At 40.1% G+C, this 19082-nt stretch overlaps 1 protein-coding gene across 1 annotated transcript in view; it reads right to left on the bottom strand.

Moving 5' to 3' along the window:
- Nucleotides 1-19082, bottom strand: part of ADAMTS16 (ADAM metallopeptidase with thrombospondin type 1 motif 16) — a 757015-nt gene that overhangs the window by 105092 nt on the left and 632841 nt on the right. Inside the window, exon 18 of the mRNA XM_069219698.1 lies at nucleotides 17935-18061. Coding sequence (XP_069075799.1) covers nucleotides 17935-18061 — 127 coding nt within the window. The remainder of the gene's footprint in view (nucleotides 1-17934; nucleotides 18062-19082) is intronic.

Raw genomic sequence — 19082 nt, 5'->3', positions numbered from 1 at the left:
GGCACCAAATAGGGCAAGAAAATGTAAACTTTCTAAGAGTGACAATTTCAGAATTGTGAGTTATAATTTGACTTTGCCTTTAGAAAGGGTTTTAGATTACTTTAAATTACAATTCCTCAGATACCAAACATAACATTCCTACCTGCTCTCAAACAAAAGTTATCACTAATAAAATGTATTACAGTAACCCAGTGTTGCCCTATGGGAGAGGTCAGCCTTGTAATAGTGAACAACTCATTTGAGAGTTTTCACTAACAGGCCATGTAAAAATTAAACGTACATATCCAACTTTTTAAATACACCACACCCTGTCCTATGGGCTATTTAGGACCTTAGAGGTGACTTATATGTCTTAAAAAGGACGTTTAGGCATAGCAAGAGGTTTATTTTGCCAGGTTGAAATGGCAGTTTATAATTACACGCTCAGGCTACAATGCCAAGCACGAGGCAGGTTTAAAGGGCTAATTAAGTGGGGGCCACAATCAGGTCCGCAGCCCAACTAGTAGCATTCCATTTCCAGGCCTTGGGCACAGGTAGTGTCACTTTACTAGGGACTTACAAGTAAGTTAAGTGTGTCAATTGAGTATAAGCCCCTTTGTCCATGTATACAAGAGAGAGCACTAGAACTTTAGCACTGGTTAGTGATGGTAAAGTGCACAGAGCCCTAAAAGCCAAAACAATTGCTCTTATGGATTGTCTCTCTAGTGGACAATCTGCTGGTGCAAATGTTGAAATCACAGAAAACTATATGATGTTTAATAAATTATTTTGGGGGTTTTTGTGTAAAGTTAGAAGTCTACTCAAAATGTCAGAGGAACTATAGATTTGATTTCTCACTTTTCAAAAGATGTCAGCAAATTTGGCACGAGCTGGGATAAGATTAAAGATGCAGCACAACAAATAACTCTTGAATGGATAAGGAATTTTTATCTTAGAACTAAGCCCCCTTGTTAACTTTCTTTAAAGAGCTTCCTGGAAGATGAATAAGCCCGCCCTGACGTTTAGGAGTCAGGGTGAAGCTGATGATGAAACATGATACTATTAGAGATGGTGAGTGTTAGATATAACAAAATAAAGGTTTCTCCCTTTGTACACCTCCTTTGAAGTAGTGTATAGATGTGGCAGGTGTCTTGGCCTCTTGGTCAATGTGCCTCTTGCTCATGAGGGATACTCAAGTGGTAGTGTTCTTTCAAGTTTGAATCCCCAAAAGTCTCACTCAGCAATGCATCCTTTTGAGGATTGTAGATTTAGTGCCATCACATTGGGTAATAATAGTAACAGCTGCTATTTACAGTATGGGAAAGTATGATACAAGTCACTGTGTGGAAAAAAGGTAATTATTATCCCTATGTATTGGTGCCACATGCTGTGTTTCGGAATGGTCATCATGTAGCATAACAAGAGCATGATAGGATACATGTGCTGTGATATACAATTTCACTCCACATATGAGCTTCTAGAACTGAAATGGCTGGATCAGAGCCTATACATGAGTCACCAAACCACTAAAGTACTGCTACCTGTTTTGGTATCTTGAGATGGCTCAAATAATTCTATTAGATCTACCTACCTCTGCCAAGCATACCGTCATCCAGGCCTTGATAATTTCTAAGCTGCTTATGGAAACATCCTTTACCAAGGGTCATGTAGAGCCTTCTGAGGTGGCTCCAGATAGTGCAGAATTCAGCAGCAAGACTCTTACTTCATCTCCTTAAGTTCCATCTCACAGCCAGCCTGCTCCGTAAACTACGCTGGCTCCCAGTTGAACATTAGAGTTCAATTCAAAGCAATATGCTATGGACATAAATGTCTTTCAAACTACGTCCCATCTTTTCTAAGATACCTGGTGTCGGCGTACTTCCCTAGCCAGTCCTTGCTTTCAAGCATTCTGGAGCTTGCTGTAGTTCCTAGAGTTAGGAGATACAGGCAAGGAGGCCAAGGCCTTTTCTTTTCAGGCCCAAAGTTGTGAAATTCTCTTCCCCTCCGACCTGAGAGCCTGCGGCTCAGTCCTCTGCAAGAAGCTTAAAACCTGTTTGTTTTAACTCTGGCATTAGGAGCAGCACCTGATGTGTTTCTGGGTACTGCAATTATAACGCTGGGAAACCCTCTGTTGCGTCGCCATTTGCTGTACAAATCCAAATAATAATAAGAGCAGTAGTAAAAATAATAAAGACAAAATATCTGTTTGTAGTGAAGCACTTAAATGTCCTAACCTAACCGACCTGTAAATGCAACGTGATTCAAACTGTTCTCTAAAATAAGTGAACCAGAATGTAAGTAGAAAACACTTGCATTGAACATGCCTTGGTTTGAGTGGGCTCAGGCACACCATTCGGTCACAACACATGTAGTTGATATTACAGCCCTACTCAATCTGTCAAAGTCGATTTTCTGGTGGGGATCCCCTCTCAATGAAGCTACCCTGAAATGCATGGAGGTCGCCTGCTGTGAGGTTGGCTATCTGCAGTATCTTTACAAATCTCACTACTTAAGCCATGCCACTTAAGAATTACATCGTTCTGACATACGCCAGCGCAGCAAAGAAAGTTGGTTTTATGATCAGGTCTACAGATTAATTGGAATGAAGGTGTTACTAAAAAGTGTATTTCAAAAGATCCATAGTCCAACCATAGACGATCGAGCAACACTTCTACCAATGGTGTTGCGCAATCAATGTATAGAATAGTTTAGAATGGGAAGTCTTCAGTGTACTTGCAAACACATCTTTAATTATGATGGTTGATGACAGCGAATGCAGCAATCTAAAGATTTTGATTAGTCAGTCACCCGAAAAGTCTAAAAATATGTCAGCGACATAAAAAAAAGTATTATTGAAGTTGTTTATATATTTATTGTAATACTAGTATGACTTTCTGTTTTGTGCAGACATTTTGAGCCCCGACCATTTCAGAGAATGCTGGGAATAGTTTAACAGAGTATGATAAATACAGAAACCTGCAATCGGATTATTCATATTTCAAAAACGTACTATGAGTATGTAGTGAGGTTCCATGAAGATGCAGTCGGAAAGAAAAAAATATTTGAATTGAAAAAAAACACACCTCGTGTTTTAATAAAGAAATGTAAAACTTCTTTCAGTAGTTAATTTGGAAAGAGTGTTGTTTCCATCACAAGACCCTTCAAAAGTGTTCATCAGCTTCAAATTACAAATGCACCCGTGAACTCCAAATATTCCGCGCCCTGCAGAGCATTAGTCCCCGGTGGGATTTCATTAGCGCGATGATTCTGCATTTTGACATTAATCCAGCATTTTTGCTTTCAGTGCAATCAATCTGTGTACACAGCGTGAGGCAGTGTAAGATTTCTAATTGCTAATTTCTAAAACTGACAGCCGAGCACCATTTCTACTGCCGCTAAGGGAATTCATTATTTTCAAATGTGCTATCTTCAAATCTATTATTTATTAGACAGGTTTCACTTTAATAAATAATACGAACAAAACATTTACACATGTACCACTGAAGCGCACTCATTCACCAACATGAGAAAGTTGAACTATTTGAGAACATCAAATCCACACCTTGCGGTCTATCAGGTGCATTATAAGTTTTTCAAAAGTAACTACAAGGAACAAGCATTTGCAATGCAATGGGTCTCACATTTACTTGAGTTAGAGCTATTGGCCTTGTAAATTCATAACTGGACTTTTCTTGCCACATAAATTGCTCAACCCTGCCTCATAATTTGGTCTTTTCCTGCAACACAATTCCAGTGGACCTGCATATAACTAAAGCACTTCCATTCAACTTATTCCTTTATCTGCAGCACAAAATTAAAATATTGCCATTTCGCATCCTAATTTAAATCTGCCATGCTAATTCCAATAGAATACCACTTTCACCACTCAACTATCAGAGTTGCTGGCTGGCATACACAATTCTCAAAACAAGGCAGCCACAGAGGAGTAACAAGGGAAATAAACTAGAAGAGTCACTCAAACATAGCAAGGGTGTTCAGTCATAGCGTAATAAGGATGCTAAGGTGTCCTGAATAATGGTCATAATTGTAATAAGGGGAGATTAATGAAACATATGCAATTATCATATAAAGCCAATAAAAACCTTTATCAGAAATAAACTTTTGACATTAGACCGTAATGCTCAGAAAAGCCCCTAGAGGACACTACAATCAAAATAGCAATTGTAAGAAACATGGTCATGTTACCATATAGTCTGCCCTTACAGGGCATAACCACATGAAACGAGAATGACTGAAAGTAAAGCAGTGTAACCATATGTCTAGCCCCTAGAGGGCGTGGTGCATTACACATTTTTAGGGCTAGCTTACCTTTCGCTGTCTAGCTGATCTTATTCAGAACTATCTGCTGGAAAACATTCTGCTACCCATACATGATTCTGATTCTACATTATTATTATCATTATTAGTATTAAATTATTATTATTGTTATTATTATTATTATTATTATTATTATTATTATTATTATTATTATTATTATTATTATATAATAAATAAAAAAATAATAATACCAACTGCTAGTTCTCATTTTCATTGTTTGAACAGCAGTTGCAATTCAGCATCGTGACGCCTTCTAAAAAGTGTGCTGGATCTCGCAAAAAAGTTGTGATGTCATAACTGAACTGTAAGTTAGTACCAGACCTGACAATTAATAACAATATTTCACTGTTTGGGAGGAGAGTGTAGGGACTTAGAGGGGGTTTAGTGCTGAGCACAACTTCGGGCACTTCTACCCACATCCAACCCTTTCGACTAAAAACAACAACAACAAAAATCTAAAACCTTTAAGCCTACTGCCGTTGTCCTAAAAGGTTTTCCACCCCATAATGGACATCGCTGTACATACAGCCCTCCACGTACAAGCAAGACTCTTACTCCGTGAAGGGCCTTCCCTTGTTTTTTGTGCCACCATGTGATGTTGTCTCTTCATCGGAATTTTGTGTGAAGGAAGCCAATATTGTGTGTTACATTGCAGGACTATGACAGTTGACAAGTCTGTAGTGTAAAAAGAACCATGTATGGGGTGTTGCTTTTGCTTTTTAGAGATGGGAAAGCCATTATATTAACAGGGAAAGTTGAGCCAAGCCAAGGGTCTGGCTTGGATCTTGGAGCCCCTGCACCAGCCAAGCCTTGAAAATATTGCTGTGTCAATCATTCAGCACACATCACGTGAAATATGATAAAGTATCTGCAAAATACGTCACATTATAGAACTGAGTAATTTATTAAAAATGATAGTTTTTAAACATGAACCATTAGTGAACTAAGGGCCATATGTATGAACACATTTTCCCATAGACACAGAATGGGTAAAACCCTTTGCTACATTTGGCCCTAAGAGGCATGATAACTGTTATGTAAAGCCTGCATGTGGCACAGATTATTGTAGAGCAACATTATAATCGCTTAAATCAAATATATTAGCTCTTTGTATAATTGGTATTCTGAATTCACATGTTTGAAGCTGCTTTCATGCGCGATAATGAAGGAAAAGAGTTTTAGTGAAATCAAATATTCACTTAAAATCACACAGTTTAGGCAGAGAAACCACAAGTTTTCCATTTTTTTTTTTTGTACAAATCAGAATACCAGTAAATGATTATCAGTTTGTCTTTCCTTACGTTAAGGCTTCGCTTTTACCTTTGTACATTGTTCTGCAGTTTTTCTACAGCTGCAAGCTGGACCCAAAGGTTTTAGAGCGCTTTATATGAGCAACACCCACATTACACAAGGTCATTGATCATTGTTTATAGGTATGGAGGGGGTTAAGTAGTTTGCCCAGAATTACAGGCTATTGAGCCACCACCAAGACTTGAAGGAGGGTCCCTAGTTCCAAAGTGGGCAGATCTGGCTGTGATGCCACATCCAGGGTACAAGTAGGAAGGAGGCGTAATCTACATGAAGTCTCGGCTCAGTATAAGCTTGAAGTACCAAAAAGCCTTCAAGCTGAGTCAGAGCCAGAGCCAGGCTTCACAGTAGAACCTGACTCGAGCTTTCAGTAGTTCGCACACCTCTGCTGCTTACAGTGGCAGTGCGCTGTATACACTAACTGCACCTTATTTTGGAAGGGTCAACAAATGATACATTTTAATTTAAACTTAATGTTTAAAATCATTTTCTCGTCAACAATATGTGCATATCACTTTAAGGAAGAGTAGGTCTCACAGCAGGGGAACCCAGGCGCCGGTAACAAGATGCAGGTGAAGTCTACGATATCACTGAGACTTCAGAAACAGGAGGCAAGCTCAGTCAGGCCCTTGGAAAAACTTTAGATCGCAGGATGTAGAGAGTTAAGTCCAGTTCTCTCACTCCCAGGCAAGAAGCAGCAGGCAGCAGGCCAACACAGCAAAAGAAGCAGCAAAGTGGCAGTCCCTCCTGGCAGCTCAGCAGTCCTTCTTCCTGGTAGGATGTCCTCAGTCCAGAAGTGTTCTGAGTATCTGGTGTTGAAGGCCCAGTACTTTTACCCAAAATGCCTTTAATTTAGGGGTAACTTCAAAAGAATTCTCTGAAGTGCACAAGGATCCCTTCAACCCACCCCTGTTTCCAGAATACTAATAAGGGGTAATCAGCCCTTGTGTGAGAACAGACCACAACCTATTCAGATGTAAGTGTGAACTACCTCTCCTTTTCTCTGCCCAGGATGAACATCAGTATGCAGATGTATCTCCTGTCACACCCGGGCCTTCCTGTTTATGGCTGTCTAGAGAGTGCACAAATATAGCTCTCACCTAAACCGAGATGATTATTCAGAGACAGGATGAGGCACAGAATGGCTAAAGTAGGAAAATGACAACTTTCTAAAAGTGGCACTTTCCAACCTGCAAATTAAAATGCAAATTTACCAAAGGATGTATTTAAAATTTCTAGTCCAGAGACACCAAACTCCAATTTTCTATCTGTTCCCAATTGAAAACTACACTTAAAAGATGTTTCACAGCAACCCTTATGTTAGCCTATGGGAGAGATGGTGCTTGCAATAGTGAAAAATGAATTTATTAGTTTTTCACTATCTGGACATGTTAACCTTAAAAGTACATGTCAAACCTTTTAAATACACTGCATCCTGCCCTTGGGGCTGACCAGGGCCTACCTTAGAGGTAACTTACATTTAATAATACAAAGGAGGATTTGGGACTGACAAATGGGTACACTTGACAGGTCGAAATGGCAGTTGAAATGGTACACACATGCTCTGCAATGGCATGCCTGAGACATGTTTGAAGGGAATACTGGAGTGGGTGGCACAACCAGTCCTGCAGGTCCACTAGAAGCATTTGACTTACAGGCCCTGGGCACACATATTGTACGTTACTACAGACTTGATATTAAATCAGATATTCCAATCATGGAAACGCCCAATGTTACTATGTTTTAGACACAGAGCACATGCACGTTAGCACTGGTCAGCAGTGAAAAAGAACACAGAGTCCTAAAGCCAGCAAAAACAAAGTTCAGCACACAGTCAAAACAGGAGGTCAGAAAGCAAACAGTCAAGGGAAACCATGCCAAAAGATGACAGGTCTAACAATCCTCAACTGAACTTTTTATTTATTTTCTATGACCACATGTTAGTGTCCCAGTGTATGCTACAGTGTGCAACCAATGTGCACCAATTTAGTCTAGTGTAAGCTACAGAGTGCAGTCTTTTTGCTCTAATGTATGCCAGTTTAAGCTACAGAGTGCATTCATTGTGCTCCACTTTGTCCCAGAGTAGGCTACAAAGTGCAATCACTGTGCTCCAGAGCGACCCAGTGTAATCTACTGAGTCCAATTGTTGTACTCCAATTTGGCCCACTGTAAGCTACATAGCTCAGCCTGGGACTCCAGCTAGTGGTCGGCAAACTTCGACCCACAACCAGTACCCATGCCAGGAATCTCCGAATAATAATTGACAGAAATCTAGGCATGACCACACAAGTCAATGCTGTTACTGCATTCTGCTTCCATACTATGAAGATGCTTAGGAAAATCTTCAATGGCTCCGAAGCAACACCAGAAAAACTGTCACTCATGCCCTAATCACCAGCAAGTTGGACTATGGGAACATCTCCAAACCAATCAGCTCACTAGAAGACTACAAACCATTCAGAAATCGGCATCAGACTTATCCTCAACCTCTGAAACAAAACTCACATCACACCTCAGGGAACTAATCTGGCTCCATTACACAAATGCGCCCAATTCAAATTCCTCACACATGCACACATTCAAGGCACTACTCAACTCAGGCCCCACTTACTTGAACAGGAACATCACCTTCTACCAACCACCCATTCACCTCTGCTTTGTAGGACTCCTATTCACGCACATCCCACAAATATACAGACCAAGATCAGGATGACGGGCATTCTCTTACATCACTCCTCAACCATGGAACTACCTCCCACTCCACATCAAAGCCTCCTTCTTGCTTCTTGAATTCTGCAAGAAGCTGAAGAAGTGGCTTTTCAATTAACAAACCTATCATGGGACGGGTTAGGCAAACACACCTGCTCAGTGTCACAATTCCCTTGATGTGGATAATGCTCTTTATAAATTCACATAATGTAACATTGTGCTCTAGTGTGTTCCATTATAAGCTATAGAGACCCGTTTGTGCTCCATTTTATCCCAGTGTAAGCTGCAGTGGGTATTCTTGTATTCCAATTTCACCCAGTTTAAACTACAGAGACAAAGAGCAGTTGTTGTGCTTTAGTTTTTCCCAGTATAAGCTATAGATCACAAATAGTGTGCTGCAGTTTGGCCCAGTGCATGCTACAGAGCACCACCATTGCACTTCAGTTTGTCTCATTATTATAAGCTACAGAGAGTAGTCATTGTGCTCCAGTTTGTCTCAGTGTAAGATACAACATGCAACCATTGCGCTCCTTTTTGTCACATTGTAAGTTACAGAGCACAACCCCTGTGCTTCAGTTTGCCAAAGTCCAAGCTGTAGACAGGAACCATTGTGCTAAAATTTATCCAAGTGCGAGCTAAGGAGCGTTGCCATTGTGGTACAGTTTTTCTTTATTTTCTAAGAAGTTCCTTACTAACAGCGTCATGGTCCATACCCTTTAAAACACTACCATTGCATATTAGAAAAATACCATAGTCACAGAACATTCTTCCTTTCAATCAGAAATGGGTTAATTGAGGCATTATTAACAACTGTCTGTAACTTTCTCCTTCCTCTCAGTATGTGAGAAGGGCCATGCTTCAGATTCATGGCAAGGGACTTTCCAAATTAGTAATTTCCTCCTACAATCTCAATAGGTCAAAATGGGACCATTATTGGCTTTAAATAGCTAACATTATTCTCCTCGCATGTTGAACAGGAGCATAATTGAGGTCTTAGTTTGCTTTTTGTATCTTTATAAAATGTGTTCATTTCTACACCCAGCAGAGCAACAGATACTTAAAGAGCTAGAGGTTATAGTAACCTGTTTTTATATAGGGCTTCACACCGCACTTCTGCCATTCATAATCACTGTAAATAATACATAGTTAGGTATAGGTTTATGACAAACTCAGAAGGGCTTTCCTTAGAACTCCACTTTCTTCTCTCTTTGGCAAATGTAGCATGAACACTGGAAGGGGCTCTGTCTCACTTCACACTGCCCTGTCCATCACTACAAGGTCTGCATAGGCTGGTGTGTTTTGTAGCTAATTTCTTCTCTCTCGGTTATAAGTATTTAGATGTTGGTGAGGAAGCTTTCAGTTTCTGCAATCAATTCTTGTGCCAGATGTGAAATGTCCTTTGCTGATGCAAACTTGTCAATTTGCAAAATCAGTGAATTTGTAAATATAAAATGGCTTTTAACAATGAAAGACCTTTTATAAGTCAGAAGAGTCTTTCAGATTCGTACAACAGCTTTTGCAACTTTGACTCACAAATAGGAGGGGGCTTTAAAGGGTGTCCCCTCCGAATTTACCAGTCACAAAGGTTTGTATCAAAGGTTTTGACCGCAAGTGTAGTTGGAAACTGTACACCAGTTGCTGACCCCCAAATGAAGGTGGTAAGTGATTCAAACAGCGGAAGCTGTCTCCTGGAGAAACACTCTCCTTTGGGAATCATTTAATGCCAGAGGACCACTGACTGCTTCCCTGAAAAGATTCCTACTTAGGAAACTGTTGTAATCTGTTGGATCACTCATAAAATGGGTTTTATATTTGTTTGCCAACTATAATGTTGTGCATATTTATAATTTTATGAAAGTCTGCTTGATAGTTGCCTTTTGGAAAATATTATGCTTAATATAGCAGGCATCAGGTGATTATGGGGTTTATCAATTTTAAAGGCAATAGGCCTTATTAGAAAATGTTATTCCAGATGTGATAGGTCTAATCTGTTTGTAATTAGAAGGTAAAACAAAGGCATGTGCCTGACATATTTATTATGAATTTTGTTGAGATTTTAAGGCTGGATCGTTATTACACAGTGTTAAAGTCCATGGACAGGTATTTTGTTACATGTAATCTCAAGGATAAGAATGTAAATCTAACTATAACGTCTCTGTAACCTTTGTTTTTAAGTGAATTTCTATGATTTTTAATTCTGTTTCCTATATATAACAACCCTGTAACCTTTGTTTTTTCAGTGAATATATGTGTCTGTGTGTGTGTGTGTGTGTGTGTGTGTATATATATATATATATATATATATATATATATATATATATATATATATATATACACTACACAGAGGCAGATGCCACTGTGTAGTTACAGTTAGGACCAGGTATCCATTGGAAACTATTTTTTTGGTTTGCTAGTAACTTTGGTGCCATTTGGCAAATCTTTACAATCATCCACCCTCAGCTCCTCACTGGAAAGTTTTGGGATGATTTATCAAATGGGGGTATTGTGTAAGGGTTTGAATTTGTTTATTCACTTTGGCTTGGGTGGTATTTTACCAATTCTAAGCTGTAACACTGTGCCTGGAGTGGTTAAAGTATTTTATAGTTTTCCAGCTTAGCCTACATGGGACTAGCTAATACTATGCTTAAAGACATTACTGTAAAAATGGTCAGTTCCTGGCTCGAAGTGTATGTCAGTGTGCTGATCCTATGCTTACAAACACTGCTGCAAAAACAGACATTTGAGGTGAGCAGATTCAGAATGTTAGTGAAGTTGCAGGGGGATCCATATAAAGGAGCTTTATATATTACCTTGTGGGGGTTGCCACTCGGTAGTCATAATTAGGACCATGGTTCCATAGAATAAGTGTTTTTGACTTGCGTATATCTTGGTACTATTTGACAAATTTTCACGAAATAGTCCCAAAAAAGCTGAGAAAAAGGGGGGTTTAAAAATTGCGTTTCCCATAGGACCTTTAGACACGCCTATAGCCGAAACTGCTGGACGGAATTACACCAAATTGAGCAGAAAGCTAGCTTTCGGTACACAGATCATGCTTTCGCTTATTTGCTGTAAATCCATTCAGTAGTTTCAGCTATATTAAAGGGAAAAAACATGTGTATATCTCTGGCCGCAATTACTTTGTGAATATTTCGCAAATAATTTGCGAACATTCACGAATTGAAAGAGGCATAAGGGGTCAAGAACACTGACCCCGGGGTGTGCATTAGGTGTGTTTTAGGAGAAAATTACAGGTTTAAAATGATGTTTTCATCACCGTGCATGGTATTCCAGAAAAATTTTGCATTTTCACAAATCTTTACAAATTATTGGCAAAATATTCACAAATATGAACAAAATGTGAAAGAAAAACTACAGACTCATTCGGCTGGAAGCCAGGCCTTGCAGCCAACCCTTGCCTCCCACGTTCAACGACGGTGCACAGCGGGTGTGGAATAATTACTTTACGTGGAAAAAACATAGACATTCACTGAAAAAAACAACAGTTACAAGGACGTTATTGTTAGGTTCTGAATTTACTCGTACAAAACCATGGAAATTCAGCTGTTATAGTTAGAGTTCTTTTAAGTAGCTATAACTCGTGCCCCAAGGTAACTATAACTTGCGCCTTTGCCATGCACAGCTAATTACTTCACATAATATATCATCAATGAGATCTTGTATGGCATCTTTGATATTATCACTGCAACATTTGCAATAAAGTTATTGATAATAAAACTGGGCATGTCAAGGGTGTGAGTTATAGTTACTTGAAAGAACTTTAAATGTAACTGCTTGCTTTCTGTGGTTTTGTACGAGGAAATTCAGAACCTAACAATAACATGCCTGTAACCTTAGTTTTTTTCAGTAAAAAATATATATATATTACAGATTGTAAATAGCCACTCTTTAGTGTTATTGTTAGGATTCCAAGGGATAGGAATTTATTCAGCAGAATTTTGGTCACTAATACCTTTGTGTCCGTTTGACAAATATCCACAAAACTTTGCATACCTATTCCTCTTTCTACATTTGTGGAGTATGTAAAGTTTTGAGGCTATTCGTCAAGAGGGTACAAATAATATATGGGTTTTCCAAAACACGTTTGGGCACCAATGCATGTTTCAGAGACTTTAGTTGTATGCCCCATGCACAGCCCCATCACGCATTCAGCAATTACAAGCCGGCTGCAATGTGAAAGCCCTGTCCACCGCAGGGCTGGTGGTGGATACACTGTTTCTGCCCGCTGGCCCTGCTGTGAACCTGTAATAAGGTTGGCGGTGTTCTGCCCTCACTGGCGGGCAGGTGGCGCGACGAGTTTGGCAGGTGGCTGAGGCCGCCTGCCAAACTCGTAATGAGGGCCTAAGTGGTTGATTGATTAATGACTGCCTTTACAAAAGCTAAAAGCAGCCATGTTGTTTTTAGGTACACTTTTGCTGTGTTCTGCATTACGCCTTCAGATATGTGTAATTATTAGGATTTCCCCCAACTTTTTACCAGTTTATGAAAGTGGTGATAGACTGGGAAAATATACATTTCTATATATTTAAAATAATATACAGAGTACCACTGCACTGCCCCGGGAGTACCTGGGTACTTAAAAGAAAAGAAAATTTGAAAAATGTTAAAAATGTAAAATACATTATAATGCACTATATTTTACATAGAAGATGAACTACGGTGTATTCTTTATTTTTAACATTTAAATATGCACAAGATAGTCTACGGAATACTGCAATAATAGCTACAAATTACTGCAATACCTAAAAAAAATTGAAAAAAAGGTGCGGTTCTCCCTAACCTGCTGTAAAAATGTATAAAAATGTACAAATACATTTATCGACCTATTGCCACTTTCATAAAGTGGTAATAAGTAGTGAACAACAATAAAACCTACTACTTACCGATACCTAAGACCGTAATCCACAATGCAGCAAAACACAGAATGCAGCATGCATCCAAACTGTTCTAAAAACTACATGGCAGCCTTTTACATTTGGTAAATACAGCCATTAGCTAATCACAAACTGACTTCTCATCTGCATGAACCAGGCTATACAGCTGCAAAGTATATAGCTACTTTTTAAAAAACTTTTCACTTTAACACTACTTACACTATTCACACATACAACCAAAAACGAACATTTGCAAATCATAATGTATATTCCTGAAACATCACAGCTACAGTCATTTGCACGCTCTCAAGATATTTCAGTTTCAATTACCACACTCCATTGTATGCCACTCCCCTCTATGCAACTCCACGCCACTACAGTCTATGATATTACACTCTATGCCAGTCTACTCTATGTCTCGCCACTGTATAGCACTCCACTCTATGATAATCCACTGTACGCCACTTCACTCTACTCCTCTCCACTGTGGGCTATTCCACTCTATTCCACTCCATTTTATGACACTCCAGTCTAAGCCCATCCAGTATAAGCTTCTCCACTATACGCTATTCCACTGTATGCATCAACACTCAGCAACACTAAACTCTACACCATTGTACTCTGAGCCACTCCCCTATACACTACTTCAGTGTACACCACTGCATTGTATGCAATTCAAGGGTATGCAACTCCACTCTATGCCCCTCCACTCTACAACATCCCACTGTATGCTATTACACTGTACACCACTCTATACTGTCACTCCACTCTCTTTCACTCCACTCTACACTACTAAACTCTACGCTATTCCACTGTACGACACTCTGCTGTAGGCTGCTCCACTATATGCCACTCCATTTTACATCAGTACACTCTACACCAGTAAACTCAACATTATTACACTCTACTGCACGCTACTTCAGTCTATGCCACTCCTCTCTACTCTACGCTCTATTCCAATGTAAGCCACTCCACTCTACGCCACTCCACAGTGCATTTTTACACTATATGCAAATATAGTGTACCCTACTACAATCTAGCCTGCTACACTCCACAAAACTTCAATCTACAGTATTCCCCTCTTTAACACTACATTCTATTCTACTACACTGTTTGCCAATTCATGGTATGCCTCTCCATTCTACGCCATTCCACTGTATTGCACTACACTGTACCTCCCTCCACTCAATGTGACTCCACTCTACACTACTCCCTTGTACCCCACTCCACTCTACACTGTTCCACTCTATGCCACTCTAAGCCACTCCACACTACCCCACTCCTCTGTACGCTATTCTGCTGTACGCCAATCCACAATGTGCTACTCAACGCTACTGAGCTCTACACCACTGTACACATTTTGACTGGACACCTCTGCAATGTAACTCACTCCACTCTACTCCAGTCCACTCTACAATACTAGATTGTAGGTCAATCCACTCTATGCACCTCCCCTCTACGCCCCTCCACTCTACACTATTCCGCTGTACGCTTGTCCATTCTACCACACTTCACTCTGTGCCACTGCACTATACACTACACCACTGTAAGCTAGTCCACTGTATGCCACTCTGCTGTATTACACTCCAGTCTGCATGACTACACTGTATGCCAATCCACAGTATTCCACTGTATGCACCTCCACAGTACAACACTCCACTCTACTCTATGCCATTCCTTTGTGTGCCTCTCCAGTCTATGCCAATCTGCTCTATACCACTCCAGTCTACATTGTTCCACTGTATAGTACTCCAGTATATGCTATTCCATTGCAGTCTAAGCCATTCCACTCTATGCCACTCCAAAGTACACTATTCCACTCAAAGCCATTCCACTATACGCTATTCCACCCTACAACACCCCACTCTATTCTACCGTATGCTTCTCTAATGTACACCACTCACTGTGTGTCGCTCCACTCTACGCTACTCCACTGCATGCTATTACAGTCTGCCACACTCTATTCGTCACCACTCTACTGTATGCTTTTCTACTGTATGTTACTCCACTCTATGGTAACTCCACTCTCTGCTATTTCACTCTTCTCCACTTTACTATACCCCACTCCACTCCACCGTACACTATTCCATTGTATGCAACTACACTCTACATCACTCAACTCTATGCTAGTGGACTCTATGCTACTGCACTCTACCCCACTACATTCCATACCAGTCCACTGTACGCTATTCCAATCTATACAACTCTGGTGTACGCCTCTACAGTTTCTTTCACTCCATTGTGTGTCACTCCACTCCGCGCCACTCCACTGTATGCTATTTCAGTGTATGCTATTCTACTGAATGCTATTCCAATGTATTCCACTCCATGCTATTATGCTATAAGTCACTAAATTGTACCTCACTCCACCTTATGCTGCTTCACTCTTCGCCACTGCACTCTATGCTACTTCACTGTACACTATTACACTATACCACACTCCATTCTATGCCACTCCACTCATGGCCTCTCCACTGTACTCTATTCTACTTCAACTGTATGCCACTCCACTATCTGCAACTACACTGTACAGTACTCCACTCTATGCCAGTCTACTCTATGCCAATCTACTCTATGCTGTTCCACTATATGCAACTCCACTGTACGCCATTCCACTCTATGCTATTTCACTCTACCCTACTCTAATGTACGCCACTCCAGTGCATGCCACAACAGTGCAGACCACTCAACTGCATGCTGTATGCTATTCCACTGTATTGCAGTGCACTGTACACACTTCAGTCTATGTTATTCCACTGTATGCCACTCCACTCCACACCACTCCACTATACTCTATTCCACTTATTGGTACTCTACTGTATGCTAGTCTGCTGTACTCAACTCCACAGTACATCAGTCCAACCAATGACACTCCACTATACGCAACTCCACTGTGCAGTAGTCAGTGCAATACCACTCCAGTGTATGCCACTCCACTGTTCAGCACTCCAGTGTGTGCTATTCCATTGGATGGCAATCCAGTCTACGAAACTACACTATGCACTATTCCACTGGCTGCCACTCCGTTACATGCCACTACACTCTACAACCCTATGGGGGTTATTACAACTTTGGAGGAGGTGTTAATCCGTCCCAAAAGTGATGGTAAAGTGACGGATATACCACCAGCCATATTACGAGTCCATTATATCCTATGGAACTCGTAATACGGCTGGTGGTATATCCGTCACATTTGGGACGGATTAACACCTCCTCCAAAGTTGTTATAACTCCCTATATGCCAAACCACTTTAGCACTCCACTGTAGCACTGCACCACACTTCAGTCTACCTCACTCCACAGTAGGCTGAAACATGTTGACCTTATGTATGTGAAGGACACGTAATTAGTTCTTGCCACATCACACCTTATTTTGCTCTTCATCATTACCCTATCCAAATTACAGTAAAGTTGGACTCTATCTGGGTTATAGAGGTATTTTAGATCTCTTTTTCGCTCTCTCCACACTTTGTAATTCCTCTTTCATGGATCCCTAATGGTTTCCAGCATCTGAGTGAAAACGGCCCCCTTGGTTAGGGGAAAAAAGTCCCAACGATGATGCTATCAGCTACGAGTGTACCAGAGAAAAGACATACTCTTGATAGAAAATAACTGGTGAGGGTCTCCTAAGGAAGGAGGGACTAGACGGTGGACGTTGAAAGAATTGGTTTCACTCATGTTGATATCGAAAAAATATTGACAGATGTATTCTGGTTAAGTATTGAAAATTTAGCATTTTCTTTGATATCTGTATCAAGGATTAAGTTTAGTCTATCAAAGACATCAGTCCAAAAACTTGCAAAGCCATGACGTGAAATGTACTTCTATGCTTGCAACTCATTTGATTCCGAATCTATGTGGTCAAGCAATCACTAGTTTTATCTAAAATATACCAATTGTCGAACATGTAGCAATTGTTGATTATTAGCAGATGAAAAATTGAATGTTAGTATATTTTTCTAATTCTATCAAAATGTATTTCAAGACAAGTTGAAGGCTTGTGCAGAATACATTTTGATATTGCCTACTGATCTGGAAAATAATACAATTCACCTCAGCCACTGGTAATTCACAGGTAATTGGCCAGGGCTACATTACAATCCATTATTTTTATGCTCTGTGCCACTACAAATAGAGACCAGCCATATACAATTCAGCCTTGGTCCTGCTTTAGAGGGGAACGTCTAGCACAAACTTTTGGGTCGGGACGAAGAATGTTTTGCATCTGTTGGATCCCTTTCTATAAAAGTATGCAGATAAAAAATTATGGACTGCAGTGCATCCCGTGGTGGTTATCAGTGGCTGTGATTATCTAAACAAATCCACCAACAACTTTTTGGATAAGAGAGTCTTACTCGGCAGGAGTGAAATATCGAGGCTTTGGTCAAAAACTCGCTGTCCAATAGAAGTCAAATCTTCATTTATGAAACACCTTAAACCAGTCTGGGAATAATTCATTCTGCTCGGCCTGCAGTGTCCGTTTGTATATGGTTGTTCCTGGACTGTAATGGCACAGGGGAGATTCTATGAACCCCAGAATGATTACCAATTGCTCAAATTAATTACAATTTGTTGTCATAAAACAGAAGTAAAAGGGTAGAAGAATATCGCTGTTACTTTAACAATATGTTTTCCACTGTTTAGATACAAACATACACATTATGAGAGCGAAGTTAGGACATTTGTAACTTGGTTTACTTCTTACCTGGGTGGACAGGCCTGCAGATTGCATGGGATGTGGCCAGTGACTGGTCTTGTTTTTGGATTGCATAAAGATGTATTCACTTGAACACGCAAGTCTTTGTAGCAGGCTTCTTTTGTGTTCATGTGTCCTAAATGATTGAAAGAGCTGTGATAAAATATAACTGCATAGACCACTACTTTACTACACCGAAAATAATCAGATAGGCCGAAATAACATACTCACTCTGTATTCCCAGTGCCGTAAGTAATTTTTAAGAACAAATTTCCAGTACCCACACTGATTAATTTATGTTTTTGAAACATCCACCACACGTTTTACATCATAATAATTGCACACATAAGAAGCGACACCTTGGTGTGTGCACATACATGGGAGTACACATGGACATTTTTTATACAATACAAATGGTATCTCCCATCTCTACAACTTTTATCACTGTCTCCTATCCCCACCTCCTCTCCTACATTCACTCTCTCTTTTCTTTAATCTTATCTGTTTCTCTTCCAGGTCCTGCCTTGTGGATGAATTAGAAATAATCCCGGTGGAATACATGCACGATGGAAGCAACAGCTGTGTTTCCAGAGTACCATGAGATTTGGGACTCTGGAGGTCAAGCTTCTGATGGTAGTACATGGGTTCATCAAATGACAGTGACAAACATTTGTGCATGTATCTTTTAACTTAGGCCTCATACTACATTATCAGGCTGAGGGAAAAGAAAATACATTTTATTACATGAGATTTATGACCATTCTGGACTTTGCTTGCTCTTCAAACATTTATTACTGCTTTGTTTTTGATAAATTAGCATTTTGGAAAACCCTATATGCACACTTTTTCATAGATTGGTATAGAATATCTGATCAGTGTGGAGCATTCCTGCATGGATGCTGAGACATCTCCACATCACACATATTATGCCTATACTGTGTGATGTGCAAATACTACTCAGAAACTGTCAGTACGGTTCCACAGTACACATCCTTTAATATCCCTGAGGTACCCCAATAATGCAGAAGGTGCTGCAGGTGTGTCTGTATCCTATTTAGTAATACTGATTGTGTCGGTTCACATGTTGCACCCCCAAATTCTAAAGTGGGTACTCTCCCATGTGCATCAGATGTGGCCCAATGCAACTGAGGGAAATT

The sequence above is a fragment of the Pleurodeles waltl genome, chromosome 2_2 (assembly GCF_031143425.1).
Source record: "Pleurodeles waltl isolate 20211129_DDA chromosome 2_2, aPleWal1.hap1.20221129, whole genome shotgun sequence".
Lineage (NCBI taxonomy): Eukaryota > Metazoa > Chordata > Amphibia > Caudata > Salamandridae > Pleurodeles > Pleurodeles waltl.
The sequence above is the reverse complement of the archived record's forward strand: the minus strand, read 5'-3'. Positions and strand labels throughout refer to the sequence as shown.